Source organism: Amblyomma maculatum, chromosome 6 (genome assembly GCF_055883805.1).
Source record: "Amblyomma maculatum isolate TAMU_Amacu chromosome 6, ASM5588380v1, whole genome shotgun sequence".
In the NCBI taxonomy this organism is placed as follows: Eukaryota; Metazoa; Arthropoda; class Arachnida; order Ixodida; family Ixodidae; genus Amblyomma; species Amblyomma maculatum.
In genome coordinates, this window is record NC_139349.1 from 184,045,736 (window position 1) to 184,070,083 (window position 24,348).

General features: G+C 46.3%; 1 protein-coding gene and 1 pseudogene across 1 annotated transcript; one reads left to right on the forward strand and one right to left on the reverse strand.

The window, feature by feature from the left end:
* The window catches only part of LOC146187541 (uncharacterized), a 202,327-nt pseudogene that overhangs the window by 12,388 nt on the left and 165,591 nt on the right, over window positions 1–24,348 (forward strand).
* LOC146187542 (uncharacterized) lies at window positions 15,977–17,075 on the reverse strand. The gene has a single exon (XM_084605838.1). It carries the CDS (start codon window positions 16,676–16,678, stop codon window positions 15,977–15,979), a length of 702 nt encoding a protein of 233 aa, XP_084461964.1. The 5' UTR covers window positions 16,679–17,075.

Consider the following 24,348-nt stretch of genomic DNA (forward strand, 5'->3'; position numbering starts at 1 on the left):
ATGCCTCGAGAATGCCATCTAACCATCGCGTTCGCTGCCTACCCCTTCTCCGGCGACCCTCAACCTTTCCCAACATCAAATCTTTCTCCAGGGACTCCTCTCTTCTCATCAGATGACCAAAGTAGCTGAGCTTTAACTTTAGAATTTGACCCTCCAATCACTTGTAGAACAAGTGATGTTTAAATATTTAGCAAGGGAAACGATTTGAGTCCAGTAAAAAATTTTGCATGGCGGTAAAAACAGACCTGTGACTGTGCCCAAGGGTGGTGGCGCCAAATGATAATAATGTCGGGATGCTTAAACTAAGGCCAAGCTGTTGCAATGGCCTTTCCATCAACTGTTTTCTCAGCGTAGTAAAGCGGCGGCAAAACAATAAAAAGTGATCTAATGTTTCTTGTTCACCGCAAAATGCGCAGACGGGAGACAGTGCTAAACCAGACCTGCAAAGATAGAAATTTAAAGGTGGGATACGGCATCGCAGCCTTGTTAGTGAAATCTCAAGTTGCCGTGAATGACATAATTTTATATTCCAAGAATAATTTAGATGCAGGTAGTCATCAGATCTTAAAAAATGTCCATTTTTCATATTTAATAGAACGTTTTTTCGAAACCTCGCTGCGGTGAAGTACGCGGTCGCCGGAAGGATAGACCCGGAAGGAACGTCTTGCAAACCTACCGCAGTGCATAAATCTTCTACTCCTGCGACGTCACGTGGTTTGCGCATGCGCAGCTGTGGCTTTTTCTAACGACAGAGCACACGTGAGTCTCGGAGTTTACTAGCCTAGTGAAGCTTTTCGCTACAAAACTAGGGCGGCCGGACGTGAAACGTTCAGGCCAGGGGTAATGCCCTATCTTCATAAGGTGTCACGCCACCTCAAGAAACTTGCCGCCAGGCATTGTGTCCCTCTGGGATTTTCTGCCCCGATCAAGCTGTCTAAGCTGTGCTGCCGCACGTGTGGTGATGGACGTGTGGTGGGGCACGAGACCAACTACGTCTCATGCACTGTTGGAGTTGTTTCTGCCATACCTCTTACATGTGGAAAAACCTACGTCGGGCTGACAGGCGGTTGTATTAATTAGTGACTCGGAGCATGCGCGAAATGTAAACAACAAATATGACACAAGTTTGCATATCATGTCTCACATTCTTGATTGCAGGTGTGCACCGCGATTTTCTGATACATCGATTCTGGGCAGAACCAGAAATGAACGCGCAACTGTGGCACTGGAAGCCTATCAGATAAAGAAGAAAGCAGAAGACTGCATTAGCGATACTTCAACTTCTTTTTGTGCAGCCGTATAAAAGTTCATGTCCTCGCGGCGTTATTGACTTGCATTGAATAGCTTGTTGTTTTGCATTGAATGAGTCGTCGATTTTTGCTTGTTTTTCTCTGCTTGTGTAATAGCGGCTGAGGGCATACATATGTGTTATCATGCAGAATAAAGCAGTTTTCAGTTCTCGCCTGTCCTTGTGTTTGCCTCTTCTTTGTGGACCGTCTATCGTTCGCGTTTCAGTTTACCTTAAAATGATGACGATGAATTGGAAGTACATTGCAGATAAAGCTTAGAAAGTGGACTGACATTTGATGTTCGATAATGCCTTCATTCTTGCAACATAATACCTACTTAAAACAAAGTTGAAAAGTTGAATACATAGTTTCAGTAATCCAAGGGCACAATCTCTGTAGCGCCGTACAATCCACTTGCATGGACCACCGCTGCGTATTTTTCACAGGTTTTAAAATAAATATGTACAAACAATAAAAGGCACCCATGTACACCTAGGCCTCATCACTCAACTGATGAAATAGCACTCGTTTTCACTTTAACGTCTTTCACTAGACTTCCACTTGCCGCTATGTTGTGCGTCTTCCTATATTCATCGCGGGCTGAGATGTTTTCTCTGCCTTGAGTGCCTATTAGGAACGGATTCAAGAATCAGAGCCAGGGGCCGAATTACGGACTCCGCTCACAAGTTTGTGAGCGTGACGTCAAAATTACGAAGCTGTGATGCAGCCTTGAGACGTCAATCGTGACGAGTATGCGAAATCGTCCAATTACCAGCGACTTTTAGCGTGGCTCCGCCCTAGTAGTCCCGAATCCTCGGCAAACGTTGATGTCACAGTGTGGCACAAAACTGAGCAGGGACCGTCTCCTAACTTTTTCTAACACGACGCAACTAATACGCAATAAATAAAACAAACAAAGGTTTATTTTGGCAAGATACTATTTTTAGTATTGATTAACATTGAGCTCAAGTTGAAGCGTTCTCAGTTTTGTAGTTATACTTGCTATTAGGTAACTTTTGTTGACGCGAGGGTGCGCGGGCGGCGTCATGGCGTGCACATGGCGGCCTGCAAGCAAACAGCTGATTCCCCGAGAAGGTGCTGCTTTTTTTAGCGTCGTCGGTAATCGAAGTGCCGTGCAAGTGCCGTGAGAATGCTGAAAATCTAATAGAATGCAGTCGAAGTTCAGGGCCTGCAGCGATAAAATTTCATGGAGCGCTTGACACGGAAATGGACAAAAACAACTTGCGAAGGTGTTTTCGGTCGGCGCCTACTAGTATCGATGAGAAAAGTGCTGAAAGTGCAACGTGCAGGCTCCGTGGTTCTATTTGTTTCTCTTTAGGTAATACAAAACGACTGTGAAGCATGTAGTGTAGGCCAAAATGAAGCTCTGTCCTTGCATGATCATCTGTTTGTACGTAGCTGGATAGTTTAGGAAAGAACATGATCATGGGAATGCTTGAACCCGAAGCCTTCATTCACTGCAGTGCCACCGTGACAGGGCTTTCGATGTAGCTTTCATTGTAGTGGGCTCTGTATTTTTTTTTCTTCGTTCTCATGACTGAGTTGCTTTGTTTTTGAGCGATACCTTCTGCCCACACACCATTTGTTTGATGCATATGTGATGTTTTTGCACCAGTTTATATATACCTATGGGATTTTCTGCGTACGCTACAATCACTGTGCGCACTAGAACTCGCAATATTATGCATTCAATTTGTCAGCTTTACACTGTTTAGCATTAAGCAAATGCTTTCTATGCGTCCTAACAGTATATGCAGGCCTGTAGTCCTGGAAGGTTCACTAATGGAGACTACCTCATGCAAACATTGTACATAGCACTACTTGTGTCATGTTTCTGCACTGTTAACTGCCATACTTTGTTTACTGCTTCTGAAATGTGCCAAACCTATGACAACTGCTATGCAAGCCTGTAATCATTAAGCAACTAATCTTTTGTGTTTTGCCTCTGGGTCGCAGTTTTATGCACAATACTTTCATTTCTTGCTTCTGAAGTATATCAGACCTGCGATAAGTACTGTGCCAGCTTACAGGCTCTAAAAATTATTTTTGTGTGTCCTCTCTGTGTAGCACAATTGTGCAGCACGTCAAATAACTGCCGATGCTATTGCAGGAATTTGGTTTCGCTGCTGCATATTCAAGCGTGTGAAATGCTGCAGGAAAATAAAGCTGCACAGTGGATACAGGTGCTTCTAAAAAAACTTCTGTGAGGACTTCCCATTCCGATAGGCATCACAATTGCTGCCTCGTTGTGAAACACTTTAATTATGTACTCAAACACATGCAAACACACACAAACACCAACATACACGGCTGTAAGCAACAGTGAAGGGGGGTGTACGAAGACAAATTTTACTTGACAGATGAGGTGTTTTAACGCATGGTTCGAGAAGATGCATCTTTATCACAACAGGTTTCTGGCACAGACATGAAACGAGAAGACGCTGCACTTGGCTGCCTGTGATGAGTTGGTCAGCTTCGTGTGGTATATCACGGCCGATTGCTGTGCTGTGATTGACGCCAAAGCGGTTGCCGCACCATGGGCAGCTGTGCCAGTCTCTGATGGTAGGTTCTGTGGAACAGGCTCACAACATGATTGTGTATGGCTTTTCGCTAGAGGTATGCATGGCAATAGTGATCCCACTTCCAAGTAGCCAGTGCACAGATGTGACCCTTTCTTGTCCAAGCCAGCAGCACCCTCCTCGTCTGCAGGCAGGCAGGAAGACATCCAACGAAGTTATGCAACAAGGCACACGCTACACGCTCTGGCTGGTAGAGGAACGTCTAGTATTTTTGCAAGCACTGGAAGCGGGTCTTTAGCACGTCGATGCAGTTATCCACCATTAACCTTGTGGAGGTGTATACCTTGTTCTATAACCGTTATGGAGAGTCCGGACCGGGATTCCATGGCACTGGCAGCCATGTCTCCAACAGGTGCCCCTCTCCCCAGCATAACCGAAAATGGCACGTTGTTAAGCACATTCTTTGTCACGTCGTTGTCGACCTCAACAGCCTCATAAACTAACAGCCTTACTGACACAATGGAAGAGTCGCATCAAGTAGCTCATTGCCAGGTTTTGCTGACGATGACATTCATGGGCGTGCAGACAATGAGTGATTGAACGTTTCAGCAACAATGCTGTATGGACAGCCTTGCACTTCATATCGGTATAGATGATGTCCCATTCCTACTCAATACAGGCATCAAACAAACACATCCCCATCTTCGTTTCTTACGTAGGCATTTCAACAATGTACTAGTGTCTTATGTTCCAGCTTTTATAAAAGCCCAAGAACGGTAATACATGTGAGGCATGTGGAGCCTACCGTTAACTTATCTTGCAAACAGCAGCGCGGCTCAGTGTCGTGAATTCGACGACTCGCAGCAGGCCGGCCTCGACCTGTGTCATGCCTGTATGCAGCCGAGAGTGTCGCCAGGAGAAAGCATCATGCCAAGATCCCACGTAGGGAGGTTCATGGCCGAAATCATGTTGGCATCTCATATCTGAAACAGGGACATCACAAGACTACTCATAGACGACCGATGTGCCATCGACAAACCCGACGACGCCGGGTATGCTGTCGTGACGAAGGAAGCCTTTCTTCTCCGCCGCCCTAGCTGCACGCCGCCGCAAACGCTTTCGAACTGTCGGCTGCGCGAAGCCGATGTTCGCCTCTCTGCCAGTAGCGGCTTGGAAGCCACTGGCAGTTCGGAAAAAGCGCAGTGCACACATTATCTGCCGCCGCACACACCTATCTCAGTTCATCGCGTCGCACAGTCACTGTACTATATCCTTCTCGAGTAGCAACAAGCGTCGAAACATCACACCGAGCACGTCAAACAGTCTTCGTACACCGTCCTTCGCCGATGATCGCGTCGGGGCGCCGCCGCTACCGCCTCACGAGAACGCCGGCCGCCGCATAGGTCGCCGCCATTTTCCCTTTGTGAGCGCTCACAAACAAGTTGTGAGCGGCTCGCGTCGCTCACAACCCCCGCTCACAATTGGCCCGTAGCCAACGTCATCACTTCAAGTGTGTTCATGACGTAAACAGCAGACGTCGATGATGTAAAGGACGGCCACTCCCGCCGTGTTGCCGCTGGCCAATAGGAAGATTGTGAGTGTGATTGTGAGCCGTCTGTAATACGGCCCCAGAACAGCACAATGCTCACCCTTCCCGTTGCTTTGAAGGCCCCTCTGTCAAAACAGTGTAGATAACAAATCGCTGCAGAATATGAACTTGTAAAATGCGCAGGCCTGAGCTTTGCTTCTTTGCCCGCGAGCTACGGTACTGCGCGTTTCCTTTCCTGTAAACCAATTATGGAATACCGGGAACTTCAACGGAACGGTGATTGTGTTCGATCCCTTGTCTGCTCATTTGTCACGAAATCGGCGCACATTTTTATCAAGCCGGCGCAGCGCGAGGACCCCGCGGCGCCGCATGGACGGTTCCACAAAGTTGGAGAAAAAGCCTCCTTCCCCGCGCGATAGAGCGCGTAGCTTTGTACGCGTCGCCGTCACCCTCTTTTCCATTGCCCGGGGATGACGGTGATTCATCAGACAAGAATATGCCAGAGATCTCCAGAATTTTCTATGGGTCGTGGCCAATGAGGATGCGCGGCTCGACGGGAGGAGAAGGGAGCGCTCTAACCAGCGAAGCTAAGTGTGTGTGCGCGCTAGCTTTGGCGCGTGTTAACAGACAGACGCGGCGCGCCCTATTTAAAGAGACCGTGCCGCTTGTGTAGTCAGTCAGTCAGTGAGTCAGTGAGTGGTTGCGGCGTGTTCGCAAGTGCGACAACTGGACTCCCGGGGATCACCCGCTGCTGGCAAGGTGACGGACCTGCGAGGGAGCGGCGCTCGTCCTGCATGGCGGCCACATCGTGACTCTCGAGGCGTCGGACTGCAACAGTGCCCGGTGAACAATTTGGTGTTTGTATTTGTGACTCTCTCGTGTTTAATCTGTGCTGTAAAGCCTCTGTGTTATTGAATCCCTCTGTAGTTGCATGCTTAGCCTTTGTATTCTGTGAACCTCTCGTCTGTGCATTTCAAGAGATATTGTGTATTTCTTTGTATCGTCTCTTGCTGTGCATAAACTGTTTTTTGTTTGTTACTTCTGACTCCGAACCCTACTCTGGCTTGAACCGGCGACAGCTGGGCACCAAACGACCACCCCCTTCTGTCACTACAAGGTAGTTGAATTCCGCCTGAGCTTGCCACGCAGGTCGAGGGCATCTCTTTTGCGACCGGAACAGCTACCCGTACTCACTCTAAGGGTGTCTGGAAGTGTGGGCACCGTTAAGGGCGGATCGTTAATAATCCCTAAAAATTATTAACGGGTGACATCGTTCCAGCTGAAATACTTCAAATTTCCCCCAACCGGAAGTTAGGCCTATGTCACCGGAGGTCGACTCCCTTTGGACGTCGGCATTATCCCTCACAATAATAAAACGCTGGTGAACTTTGATGCTTTCAACAGAACGCTTTTTCCGATGGTACCATTCACGTTTTGAATATACCAATTCCTCATTTAGAGCTCCGAGAAGCCCATGCGATGCTTTCGCGACTGGTTTTCGCAAGCGGGCAAGTCTCAGTCGTAACGGCGGGTGTACACATTTCGTGGCATAGCAAACAGCCATCCAAGACATTACAAATGCCACCCAGGAAATCCGCTGGTGAAATATTCTGCTGGTATTGCATTCAGTGCTTGCGTATTAGACCTTAGCGGTGCCGCAATCGATAAAGTTTTGGCATAGCTGGGTCGGCACTTTGAATCCTTATCGGGAATCCAAGGTGAACGAATCGTACGGAACGCTTTCAACATCACACTTTTCGCCTCGGAGAAGGCACGCAGTTCCTGCCATAGACTAGCCTTCAGTTTTGTATGCTAACTACAATGGGAATGACACCGCCGGGAATGCTGTGCAACAAATGACAGTTTTGATGCGCTAAATACTGCCGCCGCAAGGGGTCTGACAGCGGCGAGCACATACAAACGAACAGCATTAAATCAAAGGGGGTCTTTGTAACGAGAGTGTGTCGTCTGTATTTTACTACCGTGTATTGTGTACAACAATTTACTTAAATTGGGACAAGAAAGGCTTTATTCGCAATAAAGCTGCCAAAAGCACCAGCGATGTCCGTTCTGTCCAGCCGCCTTCGCTGGACCGAAGTTCTTCGGTTCCACTGAGCCACCGCGGCAGTTCTGGCCATTTGATGCATCCTTCGCACGCACATTCTCTTCCAGTCAGTGCGCAGAATCACAATCTTCGATAGCGGTTCGCAATGCGTATTCGCTATACTTAATGCGCAAGCACATTGGTACTCCTGCACAAAGAAAGTGTAGCCAGAAAACGAACTTTGCATTAAATATGCCTGAATTATGCATTTTGTATTCAGGAAAGTCCGTTCTATGAGCAAATTTGGTCAGCACATCGTCACTGGTGCGCAACCTCTGTTCTAAAAATTAAGGATTACAACTTGCCGATAGACTTCCGAGATCATGCGTAGAACACGGCAACTTGAAACCCTGAACGCGCTTACAATATTTCAAAAATCTCGTTTATAGCGTCACACAGCGGCCGACACTTTAATCATGAAGAAACAAGTATCAAAAATGGACGCATGCAAAAAAGGATAGAATTCTTTGTTTTAAGAACAGTAAAACTTGGCCTACGTGTCGCGCTATCCCAACGGGCCACGTTTCGATCTAATTGCGCCAACGTCTGCACTTTGGTAAAGAACGTCCTTAGATAAGCTCCGCTGTGGGTCGAGTCGAAACAGCACCCAAGTTTCCGAGAATCTCAAAGATCTCTTCTGTCGTTGGCTTTATACTGCACCATAATGTTTTACAATAAACGAGATATATAAATTCAATAAATATAGGTACTGATGGGCTGTCAGCAAAAAAATAGTTGAGACGTGTGCACATGGCAACTTTCTGCCGAGCACGCATTTCGGGTTTCTGCGGTGAGCGCACATTTTAGACTCATACATAAAAACGTGCCGGTGGCAGTGGTATCCCCGGTGTGGTTCCGCTTTTCTGATGAAGATATTTTAGTGAATTTCCAGTATGAATGTTCTGTGACTTGTAGAAAAAGAAAAAAGCGCTAAAAAAACACGCTTGGTGTAATCTAGTACGGAGTACTGCAGCATAAAGCCTTAATTTACTTAAGGTGATAGTATCTCTTTTTAATAATACGCTCTGGTGCATGATTTCAAAAAAGACACTGCGCTAAACAGACGGAAGGAAGAAAGACTGTTTATTCACTTATGGTCCAGTGAATATATACAACAAGAAGAGAAAAAGAACATGATCAAAAAATAAAAGCGAGAAAACGGTATCATAAATCATATCTCAGAAAAATGTAAAAAGGGAACTTGCCTCAGAACTTAACCAAAAAAAAAAAACACTTTCTTATTTGTGTATTGTAACCGAAGGAGCACTTGTACAATCGTTTCGAGACTTTTTTAAAGTGATAAGCGTCGACAAGTTCACGGGCTGGGGTGTTTTTGCCCCTGCTATGGATTTTTGTTCCCCTCAGCTTCCTCCACATGTTTTCTTTTCTTCTTTCCTGCATGCTATACAATGATGTGGTACCAGCGTACCCGTGCATTCTTAATCGCGCGATTATGGTCTGCGAAGCGATCATTAATATATCAGCCCGTTTGGCCAATGTAGCATTTCCCACACGTCAGTGGGATCTGATATACTACGCCCACTGCGCACTTCACAAACTGCATGTCGTGTTTTTTCTGGCCTTCCACTCTTTTTGGTTTGTCCTGTTTCGTTTTGCCCCACAAGGAAGACAGCTTGAAATTCTGTGCCACCTTATGGGTGTAAGGTGGCACCTAACTTGAAATATAACAGGTTTCCTTTTCTCTTTGGTAAGATCCATTTGACTACGCCTTTATTTTTTCACTTTATTCAATAACGCTTCTGAAACTGAGCTTATCAGCAAAGGAGGATAACCAGCCTGTTGTCTCTTGAGGACCTGCCTTTCGAAGCTTTCCTGCGCTTTTAACAGCAGGATTTCTTCAAGTACGCGTGAAGGCACATTGGCGCGCCACTTTCATCGAGTGTGCGGAATCAAACGGCATCCAGCATACGCTTTCGTCATTGAGAGTTATTTCTGAAAACTGTAAGCTGTGGTTTTCAGGAAATTCATGCGTGAAATCAATACATTTCCCATGTACTTTAAGACTGGATAGCACGGTTTGTGGGCAGGTGTTTGTTTCTTTAAAACAATTAAAAATTATCACCATACCCAAAACACTTGAGAAATCTTAAGGAATCAGTTTCACGCTTCACCGGAATTTCGACTTTCATGTCAGGCCAATTGTGGGTGATGTGATTTGGCTACTTGGCAATGTGAACAAAGGGCGGTTATTGTGTGCGTTGTAATCTAGTATTCGCCTACGCTTTTGCAGTATTCACCTTATAAACAAGCTCCTGATATTCAAAAAAGCCCACCATATTATCCACAATGACTGGATATGCAGGTATGGATGATACAGAGGTATGGATATAATTCTTCTATAAGGACATATTTCGTGCAAATCTACCATACACTGGTAGAGAAATATTGCCTCCTTGCTGACTGTCAAAACTGCCTCGTTCTGAGCCTCTCTGATCTATCCACCAATGATTGGTAGACCTAAGCTCACGTCTACTAATGTACTGATGCCTACATCTACTGGTAGGCCTTCAAGCGGTTTTGAAGGCGATGCTCACTGGGGCGCCTCGAAGGCGTGCTTCTGCGCTAAATCGAAAGGTTGAACAGCGCAAGATAGGCCAGGACGAGAAAGGTAACACGAGACAGGTATTGCGTATGCCGTGTCTTCCCTTTCTTGACCTTGTCTAGCTTCTGCTGTTTTGCCTTGTGATGCGAAATTCGACTACCAGTAGAGCATGTCCACAGTGAAGCTCCGGAATGCGCAGAGGAGAAGCAGGTGCTAGCGCGGTTGTGCGCATGCGCGGGAACCAAAGAGGAGCTAATGGCGGGGTCCACGCCCACACCACCGTCGGAGCTGCGCTCGACGTCAAGCGGATTTCACGTGCTAGCTGTGCACATACCTGCGCATGCACAGCTGCATGTGTCCGCAGAGTGATCAACAGGAAAGGCTCAATTCCCAGTAGTTCTCACCTGGTGATTGGCCATTCACCGACAGGCCAAGCGAGAATCAAAGACGCCTAAACAGAGAGTAGAACGTCTTGCCTAGCGGAGACGTCAGAATGCAGAGAGTAACCGGTGGCCCATAGCAGCTCATATGGAGCCTTCGGAAGATCAAAGGTAAACAGGGAGGAGGACTCGTTCAGTCATCACATGAAACAAAAATTCGACTTTCATTTGGCATCAAATCCCAACGTCCGGACCAGACAGTGGGGGACTGAAATTTATCTCATAAATCAAAGAGAATCTACAAATTCAAATTTCTGCATACATTCAATCGAAACAGCTACGTGTTACTATACTGATCACCAGGCTGTCTTTTTTTCTGTGCATGAAAAAACAAAATTTACCGTGTGTGTCTCTTCATTGCTAATCAGTATAAGCTCAACAGTAGGCTCGGAAACAGGAGGAAAGTAGAGCTCGCTGTGTGTAACCTGGCGTAGCCGAGCTAAGCCACTGCATGTTTTGTGGGGGGGTCTTAAGTTTTATCGTGTTTCCGGCACATTTATTGCTTTCAAGCTTAGACAAGGTCCTAGCTGCAACAACTCATTTGAAATAGAGCTAATTAAATAAGGCGCGGCGTAATGCTGCCCTTTTAAGAATAATGAGTCAGCCGAGTATGGTTTGCGTTAGCCGCTCGCTGCGCCATTCCGCCTGGAAAGTAAAGCACACATTTGTAAATTTAGCCTACCGTACTTAATGTGCGTTTTTATTTATTCCATGTAGCGTAACCAAACAGCAACAATAAATGTTGGAAAAGATCATATTATACGGAATTCGGTAATTAAGATCGTCATTTTTTTAGACAGCTCAAAACTAGTTAAACACCGCGCTCTTTCTAACGTACTGTTTTCTTCGCGAGAAAACAGCACCTACTTGCTAAGCCTGGCAGTTATCTAAATTCAGTAGCAGCCAGAAATTCCTGTTGTGGGCTTCCTAAGAGGTACGGATTAATTTTCAACAAACGAGGTCTGGACGACGACGCCTCTGGTGGCCTATTTTGCCAATTTTGGGATAGCCTTCCTCAAAGGGGCTATCATGCAGCCTAACCGTTAGGGTCGTAAAACAAATGAAAGCCGATGAGAGAAAACCTGGTCCTTTGATGACACATGCGCCTACTGGATGTTTCACTCACTCGGAGGAGAATGCCAAAATTGCAGAACATCTGAAAGCGCAAACCCTCTCCACTCCTTCCCACACGAGGAGCATGAAACGATTCAGTCGTCATACCTGACAAGAAGTCCTTCTAGCAGGTTGACCGTCACTCTCAAATGGAAGTCTTAGACATTCTATGAATGAAGTTAACTAAACAACTCATGCTTGCACCACTGCACCGCCAAGCGATCCCCTCTTTTCATCCTCGCCCACTGACAAGTGAAACAGTGGGCGCACATCATTGGCTAGTCCTTAAGACGACACTGAAATTAAGCAATACAGGATCCCGACCGCAGCAGCTGCATTTCGATAGAGGCGAAACGACGAGGCGTCCGTATGCTGTGCGATGTCAGCGCGCGTCCCCCCCGCCACCCACCCCAGGTGGTCGAAATTACTCCGTAGCCCTTCACTACGGCTCCTGTTCCTCGCTTTACACTTGCACTCTCTCCTTCGTCCCTTCATTTGCAGCGTGGTGTCCACAAAAACAAGCGAACCTGTGAACCAGTTATTATTGAATTGAGTTGAAAGTCCATTATTTATTAGGAAGGCTCATGGCCATAAAGTGGGGTAACGGGGACCATGGCAGAATCCTCAGTGTTTCCAAAGGTCGTCACTCAAATCACATTGCTCTGACCACTGAGGACCCATACTTGGCAAATATCAATTGTGTGCAGAGTCAGTTCTTAGAAGAGAACGGTAGTTCAGGCAGTAGGGCTCTATCTCGGAGCGTCAAGTACAATAAGCAGGGCAATCACAGATTAGATGAGATAGAATCGTGGAGTGGGGGGCACGTAATCACTTCCCCTGTGCACTGACGCCAGCGGGCCATAATACGTGGCGTGTAATCCGCATCAGAAGACTTATTGACATCGGGTGAGATGGGTCTTACGCGTAAAAGGTGGGACTGGTGTGGCCACCTTCCTCCGCTGGTGTCTGAGGCAACGAAGACTGGTCCGTGTATAGTGCATAAGGGCAAGAGAAGGGGCGTGTTGCCCGCACAAGGTCATTATTATTTTTTTTAAATAGAAGCCATGCATTTTTCTGCAGGAAAATTGCGAACGACTGCCCCGAAGACACTACTCCTTGAAACCGCACACGAAATATGATGGTGCTGGCTTCTTTGTTGTGACGAATTTATAATAGCGCTATAACCGTGCGAGGTAAGTCTAAAGGAGAATGCCGCACCGCGTTACCGAAGTAGCCTACTGAGATGAGCTCTCGTTGTCCGGATGCGTACAATATAAACAGGTTCCTTGGGGGTAAAAAAGGCATCTCTGTAGGTGAGGTTATCGTGGGCAGCCACGGAGTTCAGCACTGCTGTCTGCGCTCTCGCACGCGTAATTCGGGGACGGCAGCCTTCGTTGTGTTGTGTTCTGTCGCACATGTAACCTTCGAGCTACCTAGAAAAGTATTCCAGCAACAGACCCGCATGAAGATACTTAATTCACGGCCCCATTTGAGTTAAAATAAGAATCAGACGGAGCGCCCACTGTTGGTCGACTAATACGCAGTGACTATGATTGCAGACCGCTGCATTTAGATGTTCGTGAGTTGCACCTGTAATTGAGAGTCCCTAATCAAGTCTACCAGAAAAGCGGCGGATAACAAATGCCCGCGTAATTTTCACGAACAGAGATCAGCTGGATGTTGTTATTAACGGTTCGGTTTCTTTGACAGAGTTTAACATTTCAAAGCAACTCAGGCTATGAGAAAGGCCAACCTAGTTTTTACCACTTGGAGTTCTTCCGCCTCCATCGAAAAGCGACGGCCCGAATTGGGTCCTTCATCCACGGGTACGGAAGTTGAAGCGCCTTCATTTGTATGCTACTGCTTTGCCGTAGAGAACGAGGCGCACAACTCCGGCCTTTCATGCCACCTAACGCTAGGAAATCTTTCTTCCTAACAGGTGAAGAGAGACGTGATAGTAAATAATCTCACGATAAGTTTTGAGCGTATATCGAGGCATATCCGCCTCTCCACTGCACAAAAAGCATGGAATCCATTATAGAACGCCCACCTACATAAAATAGACGGCTGAAATGAGAATGGAAGCTAAAAGGACAACAAAACGCTATTGGCTCTGACGGCTTCTCAAATTACCGCGTAAATAGGGAGCCCGATGGGATCGAAAGATGCAGCGTAGTTTTTACGCCCTGGTTTCATCTCCTCAGCCGGCATTGAGTGGCTACGCTCGCCCAGTTGCGCTCCTCGTACTTCGGCGAATTATTTGGCAAAAGTCACAAATTTTCTACGTGGAAAAAACCGGCGGAAAGGAGGTGTTCACAAAGAGAAAACAGGACGATGCTGTTTTGAGCTCGTAACTCCGCGATGCGTTCTTCGCTTTCACTCATTTTCTGGCTTGAAAACGCATTGATTTTGAAGAAAATGACATATTTGCGTTCATCTCGCCGCGCTACGACTAGGTTCTGAAAGTGGGAGGGGGCTTCTATCTGTCACACATGCATATTCTCGGATGACGGCACTTTCTCCTTCTATATTACCCTAATCTTTCCTTCGTAAAAGCAACCAACACATTCATTTGTATAGCCTCCGCGTATTGTCGCTCTCCCTTTTTTCTAGGGGCGAAGGTGAAATCGCGATCGCTCTGACAGCCCCCGCACACACCAATCAAATCAGAAACATCCGCTACTCCCAGAACCTGAAAAACCTTTTCGCAGGCTCACAGCCTAGGCTCAGCTACGCGGCGAAACTTGCGCCGCTTTCCGAGGTTTTCGCGCACGGACACTGCCTGAAACGTTCTGTCCAGGAGACGTTTGCATCTTTTACCCAATTTTATCAGGATATACGACAGAGAGCTCGAAGCAGTAAGTATCCACAAATATCCGTGAGTTGAGTGCAAGTTTAGTGCATTTTATCCACACGTGAAGGAGGTTTTCTTTTGAGGCAGATCTCAAACTGTAAGACGGCTTCGGCGGATGTCTACACAATCTGCAGACTGACGTCACATGCTTAAGTGGAGGGAGCTCCGCGGTGCCTGTCAAGAAGTCCGAAGTAAATATCCCGGAAGCCTAATATGTTTTTGACTATGTGAGCCTGCAAGCTTTCAGAGAAGACTTGTTTTATTATTGTTCCGGCTAGATGTGGTAGTCTTTTTTTTTTGTTAATTATGACCGCTGAGCGTTCGCATTTGAGTTCTTCCCAAGCATGAAACCATTTAAAGAGGCACCCCTTTCAGCACCCGGGTGTCAAAATATTTCCAGTCTATTGGCGCATTCGATTGGGGGTATGAGAGCAGAGGCACCGAGCAGTACAGAGCAGTACATGACCACGCCGAGCGAGGTTGTAACTGTCCTCCCAAGGGGCTCTCTGCGTGCATGTGACCACAATTCTCTCCCCAGCATTCTCCGCCTGCCCGCAGTGGCGGCAGTAGCAACCCGAGGAGATGCTAACGCTCCGTGTAGAAGCGATTGTTTTATATGCCTTTGTTCTCACAGCGCGGCAATCTGCCTCTCTCAAACTTGCATACAGCAGCATATGCTTTCTGCTCGCCGAGTTCCGACGCTTTGCAGCTACCATTTTGAGCGCCGCCGACTCAAGCAAAAAAAAGAAAAAAAGATGGCGCCCCTTTATGCCATGTGACTTCCTCTACACTAGCTTTAGAGGAGGGAGCAGCACTCAGCGAAGGTGCTCTCCTCCTCTACCATTGGAAGCCAGTGATTCTAGTCCTGCCCTCCCACTGGAGGGCGCCCGCTTGTCTGAGAGCTCTCGAGTGCGCCTGCTCTCCCACTCGAATTCGTCATATGTTGGTAGTATTTTCACGAGAGAAGTTAGCTATGTTAGTATTTGTATGATGTCATACAATTTTAACTGATTTGTCTCGAACAGGCGAAGGACGTTATCGACAAACCAATGAGACGGACATTGGACGACTACGCCTGGTCACAAGAAGGCAAGAGCAGAGTGTTGCATAAGCAGCGTAAAGTCTGAGCTGATGGCCATTGAGTGAAGCGTAATGCTTGCGATACTTTTTAAAATCTGCAAGACTAAATATTGTTCACTGCATGCGTTCGATACTACTACACGGAGTCGGAAAATACATTCAGTTAACCTGATTCTTTGACTTAAATGAAGGATACTGTCGACATTGAGACTATTTAGTTGTCCGTGGTGGCTTTTTCATAGAGACTATATTAATGTTCTTTTTTTTAAAAAAAAGGAAGCATCAGCTGCACCTTCTGCTTTCAGTTAAAAGGATAATGTGGACGTGTTTAGAGGTGCTTAATGTACAATGGTAAATCGCCAACGTGCTCCTAATTTTACCATTCTTTAAAAAATGGTTGATTGGTCCAGGCTATCATAAACCATAAACACTGGTCACTTGACACTAGTTGCATGATTCTAATGGCGCCTCAGGATGGCGATTCCCGTAAACGATCCATGCCACTGAGCTTAGGTGAAGGAGCCACTCACCCATCTCGTCGATCTTGGGCGTGAGCGCCAGCGTGATCCCGATGAGCAGCAGAGCGATGGCCAGGATGACGGCGCTCACCGTCACCACGATCATCTCGGCCTTCTTGTCGCGCTTGCCATCCTCGCTGGTGTCCTCTAGGTCGTCCGCGCCTGCTGGCGGCACTTTACGCTTCATTTTTCTGCGCCGTTTCCGGTTCTCCCTGGTTGACGCAACCCCGGACCAGGCGCCCTCAGACCGAGCCGTGGCCACGGTGTCACAGTCGGATGCAAAGTCTTCTTCCACTTCAACCACCAGGCGGCTGCTTTGGCACCTACCCACCGACGGTTCGTCGGAATGGGACGAGCGGCTTCGATGGTGGCGGTGCCTCCGGTGGTGGTGCCTGTGGGACCGCCGAGGATGGCTGTCGCTGCGAGACAGCTCCTCCAGGGCCGACGACGAGGCGTCTTGACCCAACCAGGCCTCCACGCGGCTGTTTGCGATTTGGTCCGCACCGTCGCAGTCGGTGATCACAATGCGACACTCGTCGCCCTGGGTGGTAACTTTAGTGAATGGAGAGCTCATTTCTCGCTGGACAGCTCGGAGTCCTTCTTCGCAGTCGTTTATCGGCAATTTCATAAAACTCCAGGGTCGCTGAAGGTCTCCAAGTGGCTGTTCTTAAGCTTGTCTCCTCGGCGACGATGAAGAAGGCAGCTCGAGCCGCATCGTCACCATCAAAGTCCACTACACTTTCACGCGTATCACTGTCGCCAAGAACAAGGAGAGGGAGCAGTATTAATTACCTCTCTTATCAGCCCCAAATTGCCGTTTCAACCCAAACGGTCAACACGTTACGCACTTCCTTTCTATGCCTCCATGTCTCTCACCCTAACGTCATGTCATTAGAGCGCAACAATGACTAATTTTCATCGGAACATCCGTAGGGCGGCTAATTTTGGTCTTTCTGTACCACGTGACTCAAACCCAGTCAGAGCTCGTTACGGCGGAAAAAAATCGCAAAATCAATACTGCCTCCCTAATCTTAGCGCTCGTTTGACGCGACGCTAACTGCCTGAGCGAAAGGGGATAGATAAGCGGTTTTACTACCACAGTCACTTTTCTGTTTCTGCAATGTTAATGCCGGAAAGAAAGGGACGAACGATGCCTTTCGAGCGGGAAGAGCTGCTCAGTACGCCTGCAACCCTTAATAAGAATCTTAATACGAACTAAAGGGGAAACTGCAAAAAAAAAAAAAAACTGCTTATAACGTTGCCCTCCGTCTTCCTCTCGCACGAGTTATTCGTCCTGATTAGGCTACCTGCTCTTCTATATTCACATTTAACTGCTGAAAGGTAGTTCTCTCACGCGGTTCTTTTCTTTTTTCTCGACGTCTGTAAGGCGTACTTTAAGTCATTAGACATCGCTTTCCTGACACTGCTATCTACGAGAGTTGTGTTTTTCTCAGACAGATCAAAAGCTTTTGAGCAAAAGGCGCTGTCACAATAGTTATCTACAATATTTTTAATGTGAACGCCACTGCTCCGGAATGTAGAACAACGGAGCACATCTCCTGCTAAAGTGGATGGCTGCCGAAACAATTCTAAAATGGAACTTCCGCCTGTGATTTCATAAAAAAATGTTACAATAATAAAGGGATGCTATACTCTTGCCAACGAAGCGTGTTGAAGCGGAATTTACTGTGCTTATACAGTTATTAAAATACTCTCAGGAGAGTATACTTGATAAACGAATGCTTCCCTCAAACCACTGAGCACAAAGGTGTTTAAGCACGCGCAAGCAATATCGTAAGCGACAAAGAAGTGATCTCAGCTGGTATTGATTCGAGCGGGTCTCTTTTTTTACTCAAGTAGATTTTACGACCCCTCGCCTGCCGACCTGGCTTCCCGTCGTGTGCCTCTCTGCTGCCGTCATTGGAGGACGGTTCGTGGTCGTAAATAACAGAGGCCGCCAGTAAATGCACCTTGTGTGCCCTCTTGCGCTGGTTCGGATTCTGAACGACGGGGTTGATTCTTTCTGTTTGGAAGCACGAAAACGAGAATGGCTTTGTGTTTTCAGTAATGTTTCAAGCGATTAAACGAAGTCGCTTTGTCAGGCGCAGGTCCACAAACGGCACGGTCGTAACTACGGGCTGGTAAAACAGTCCAGTCAAGTACGGAGAACAGTTTCACGTTTCTTTGAAACGCTCGCCCCGGCTCTATTTGGTATTTACGTTTTACTCCAAATATGACACCTATAGTTCCTGATATGCAAGAAACTGCTGGTTTGTAAACAATGTCTTTTTGAGCTCTGGGACCAAAGGCGCCACCGAATGAGTGAATATTTTTATCTTGGACAGAAAATCAGAAAATAGTATCTCAAAATCAGCTCGTGAAACTGAAGGGTTCTTTGCAAATAGTACTTTAGAAGGGCTTCAATTTACTCGTTGCATTTAGGTCGTAATTCCATAACCTCTATGCAGGCTAAGCAGCTGTCAACGTCGAACCTTATAGGTATTTTTTTTAAAAGGACAAACGGACGCTTTTCTGGAGGACATTCCGAATGCCACATGGGGAAGAACTCTCAGTTGAGAAATCTTTCTTAGACACCTTCTGCCCCTGAAAGAGAGGAGAGCGATCGCTCGGCAAAAGTGCCACGCATTGCGAACCCGAGGGGTTGTTATGCAAAGAGCTCCGCAATTTTTCACAACAAAAGGAAGCCTACGACGACGTCATGCACTGAGAGACGCCCTAGGGAGGCTCACTCCTCTGGGGCCACCACGCGAAGCGACGCCCCCCACTTGACGCACGAGCGCGCTGCACACGACACGCACTGCTGGGCACCAGCGACCGCGTCACTTGCGCCGTTCTTTTTTTTTTTTTCTGCCGATGATGCTCCAATGCTCTTCGCGGCAGCACTTGCTCGTTTGCTAGGTGCTTGGCCGTCGATAGCCAAAACGGCGCGGCTACCACACCTACGTAGCCTTCTGAAGATAACAAAGATGAGCGGCTTGCTTCAGAGGAAAGAAAGCGCGTTCGGCCAAAGCTGACAGGAGGCGGTACTTGACGCTGATGTCATCGCCTGGAGGCCGAACATTCTCTGCCGTCCAGGTTCTTTCAACTACCCGCAAGAACTGATCTATAGTTCGTCGAGTATTGCTACGGTTACGTTAATAATAATGCTTCCTCTTCGATCGTGTCCCAACTTTTAGTTTTATTAGTAGAGGCAAAGAACGGACGCCTAGCTTATATTTGCTCTTTTTCGATTATTTTACGGCCACCGCACAAACGAAGATAAATTCGAAACAAGTGGCAAGGAAGAAGTGATAGGCATCGAGAAAAATGCAGCTGCCCAATTATTGTAGATGAAAGGTCACTGTATTAATCTATACAGCAACTATGTTATTGTTCTGACTACTAAGGCGGAAAGTATTTGCATATTCGGAAGAATTCTAGAATTATTTTCTATACACCTAAAAACGTTAAATGTTTCGAGTTAGATTCAAAACTTCTATGCAATCGTTCGTCTAAAGAGTATCAGCTAAAAGTAAATTGACATTGTGCACGAATGTTTCGTAGAATGCAAAAAAAAATGATGAAGTGTTATACCGTAAACTGATGACTATATTATGTTTCTGTAATTAAGGAAGTCACAAGGCTACGTAAAGCTGTCAGAGACTTTTGCGGTACAGGTCTAGGGAATGATTACGCTATTTATTTTAAAATAACTAGGCGAAAGTAAATCACACCAAAGCCATCGCTACGCTAAAAACTCAATCTGCCAATTTGTGACGGAAAAGCTGAGCGAATACTTGTTGGTTAGCCGGCGAAACGGTAATAATCATTTCCGGTAAGTAATTCGCATGTATTTTCAGAGTGAGCAATATGCATATTTCTGAGCACGGAATAAACCAGAATTTCGCCGTGATTGGGCAGACGCAGTGGCTGCTCGTCGCAAACCTGCAATCTTGTTGGAGGAAAGCCTTCGGAGCACGTGAAATTAAAAAGCTGGACCACTTTTCTTAGCCCGCTTTAGTAAGGCGATGAAGGCCGATTATACATCCCACTAGTCAGGCATAGAAGAGATGGTATGAACCTAGCTCAAAGGACAGCTTCAATGCCAAGCACGGCGGGCACGAACACACACACGGTTTCTGGTGGAGTGCAGCAGAGCCGATCCGTGTGTGCTTGGGTCGCTCCGGGTCAAAGACGAGTGCCGAAACAAAAACACAGCTCCCGCTGACGAGAAGGCACCTTCACACTGCACTACAGAAGAGACGGACGTTCCTGCTCGTCGCGAAGGGATGGCGAACCTCTGTCGTTGCAATCGTCGCGTTATTTGGGAACCAGAAGGGCGCTCCCAGGTGAGTGGGCGTCCGCGCCCGGAGTGGGTTTGTTCGGCAAGTGCCCAGCGCGCGCGCGTTCGAATCGATCCCAGTCGAGAAGGGAGAGGTTGCGCCGCCGCTGCAGCCTGGGTCGCTGCTACCGGAGATCACTGTTGCTCTCCTGCCTGATGCACGCGGAGCACAGGTGGGCTCTGTGCGACAGCGTCTTTCCGGACTCGCATTTCCTTGGACGAGTAAATTCAAGCTCCGTGCCAAGAATGGTTTTAGACGATCAATCGATACTGTATTGAGAGTGGGGTGCATCTTCAGTCGATAACGCAGTTTTTTCTACGCCGTTAAGTCGGTGCAAACATTATTACACTGTAAACACGGTAACCTTTGCAGAGGTGCACATTTTCACATCACATCACATCACTTTATTTTCCTTAAAGACCCCTTGCGGGGTGTTACATAAGGGGTGGGTTTTTATGAAGTACAGGGCCCGCTTGCACGATAAAGTCCGCGCTAAGTCGAGACTTAAACAGTGTCTTTAGTAAGACCAGACTTTTTCAAGACCGGCGTTATTCAGGGCTGTCTTAACATACCAATAGAGACAGTGGATACCTAGTTTAAGGACAGCGGGTACCTATACATGGGAAATCTTGGCCCCTGCTTAGGGAACGCGCCGTGGCACCTGACGGTGCTTTCAGTCTGTCACGGCGTGGTGAGGGTGAAAAACTTTATTGAAGAAAAAAAAAAAGAAAGAGTGCAGGTCAAGGGTCCTTTGCATGAGTGGAATGCCTAGTATGGGAGGCCACTGGACAAAGCTATCACCATTGCCCGTTGGCCAGGGCCAGTTGGGACTCTAGCGATGAGCAGCTAAGCAAGGCCGCGGATATCAGACTTGTACGTAGCAGCGCTTTTAGGGAGCTTTAATTAACTGCAGTCCTCAAAAGCAAGTATTGTGCTGACGTCAGTGCCGGTTGAATCGCTACTGAGGCATATTATAGGAATCGACCAGTTACATTTAGACGCTGTCCTAACAGCTATCAAAAGCTGAGAGTTGCCTCCCACAATTTTAGAGCACTCTACGCACTGCAGCTACAACTGAGGTTATGTGCGCCGCAAATGTGACCTAAAATCAGGTTGTGACAAAAGATGCCGTATTGGAAGGCTCACAGAATTTCGACCTCTCTAAAGGTCGCTCATTCACGGATCGTGCGTTTTATCTCGACGCAAGATTCACCAATCATGCATTTTATCTTGACACGAAACTGTCGGGTAGCTCATTCACCAATATCAATCCAATATTCAATATCATTCCGTTTTTAGGAAACGCCTCACTAGCTGCCACGCTCACACATTCCAATTTTTGGAGCCGTCACCGCATCCTTTCTTCGACACGGTTTCCTTACCCACTGCTGGCACAGGCTCGTCGCTCGGAACAACGTTGCCTGTAAACCTCTATACCAGCGGTATACAAAACGGACCGCAATAGCACTCAAAGAATAACTTCGGCACAGGTTGGAACACCCCTGAATAGGGACGTATTGACGAACTTCAACATATGCGGTTTTCGTTTTAGAGGGGCTTCGCGAAAAAATCTATACGATTGAAATATGCTTGTTAATCTATCCGTCTTCCGAAAAGTTGATTTGAATTTGTGACTAGTGTAAAAATACTAAATATACCGTTAATTTCTCAATCACCTTACTTTCAAAGCTTCCACGCTTCACCGTGATCGCGTGGACCATGCAGTGAAGTATTCTCAAAACGCGACGGGGCCGTTTCGTAAAGAGGGCCATTGCGACGGTGTGCCCAATAAAGCGCTTTACGAAAACCGATAATAACGTCGTTCTCAATACGCTTTCATTTAAAAAGCAGACAAAATCGCGCAAGTGCACGTCAGGTACAAATGGTTTCTGTCAATTTATTCAGGCCCCTTAAATAAATAATGCGTTCTTATAAAGCGCAGATTTTTCTGGATCCTTAAAGGCTGATATAGGTGTATGGAAGTTTACTGCATTCTGCCACGATATGACAGCTCCCACTAGTTTTATGCAGGGCCTTATTGAAAAAAAAAATTGTATGTCCAAAGCTGTGTAACATTTGTAATGTACTTTTAGTTTCGGTGTATGCCTATGCACAATATCAGTCATGTGCAAATGTTAGGCAAAAATGACAAAATTTTATTTTTATTAATTTTTATTATTTTTGCACCAGTTTGTAGAATATTTATTTATTGCATTCTTCCCCACAAATGTACTCGATTTGTATATCAAAATGTCAGTACTCCATACCCCAATTTCTGAAACACAAATGAACACAAATATGTTACAGTATTGTTGACAAATACAGCTGTTCATATGACTACAGCAGTTGCCACCATGACAGTAATGTGGTATACTTGTGCAACCACAGCATTTGCTCTCACCGTTTTTTCCTGCAGATAAACAAAAACGACCAGGTACTTTTCTTCCAGTCATATAATTTTGGCCTGTTCTGGGTGTTGGATGTGCACAGGTTACGAGTGGTATTGCAACCATATACAGATATGCAAGATCAGTAGCCCTTGAGGTGATTTAATGCAAGCATGTGACCAGCACCAGCACGACATTGAGCAAAATCATTTGCACATACTGTTCTCGCAGCATACAATTGAGGAAATGGTGGCCCACATTGGCAAGAAATATTATCATACAAGCAAAACAACATATACTTGAGAAAAGTACAGAATGACAGTTGTAGATGCCTTACACACACCAGACATGCTGATATTTGTTCTGCAGGTCACGCTACATAGTGAGCAGCAGAGAATAAATAACAAACAACAGTTTGTAATGGTTACAGGTATTGGTCTGAAAGGGTGGAATTAATACTTTTGAAGCACTTGCAAGAGTATAATGCAGAAAAGCTTAGTTGACATAAAAACTTGACACAACAAAACATGCACATGATTTGAATCACGGTGGGTGAGGAGTGCTACAAAAGGCTATAAACATTCTAATACAAGGTTAACCAAAATGTTGTTGAATATTGTACCTACAAATAATAAGACAGTTTTCTGTGGCCCTATATATACTCTTCAGTTGTCGCAACTGTAATTGCAATGTAAGCACTGCCAATAATACAGGTGTGATCACTGAAAGTTGATGGCAAAATTACTCGTTACACTTTGAGCAGGTAGTTCGCATTTTATTTTTATGCCACATGGCTCGTCCGAGCATTGCTGCCATGGATGCCATATGAGACAATTTATACAAAACCTGGGGCTGCGAACACCTACCACAATATGGTAGCCCGCGCTTCTACTTTTGCATACATTCACCAAGTCTCCCAGAGTTTACCATTGCACTCTAATTCCATGCAAGTATTTGACAAAATGGCAATCTTTGAGTGATGGAAAAACATATTGCATGTTTAAAAATTTACTGCACAGACTGTAACAAAATATATATTGTAGGTATTAAAATAACAAATTCACAGCTTAAAAACATATCTGTAATCTGTTAAGTACCATACTTTACCACACTGAACCTACTCTTGGTGTAACCGATGTTAAGGTTACGCTTGGTTTCATTTATTGGGCTTAACATCCCACAGTGACTCAAGCTATGAGAGATGCAGTAGTGGAGAGGTAGGAAAATTTCGACCACCTCGGATCTTTTAACAATCACTGACATTGCACAGCAGACGGGCGCCTATGTTTTTGTCTCCATCAAAATGTGGCCACCATGGCCAGAATTCAATCCGTCATCTTCGGGTGCAGTAGTCGAGCACCCTAACCACTGTAACTCCACTGCAGGTAGACATTAAGCTTAGTGCTCAAATATAATCTCCTGTTTACATGTCTTGAATTGGATGTTACAACCAAAATGAAGTAAAAAAAAAGATGTTTATGCTCCATCTGTTATGCTCTATATGTACTGCAATGTTAAACAGCTCAACAGCAAATACTTCAATGCACACTCTTGCGTAGGCTTCACGA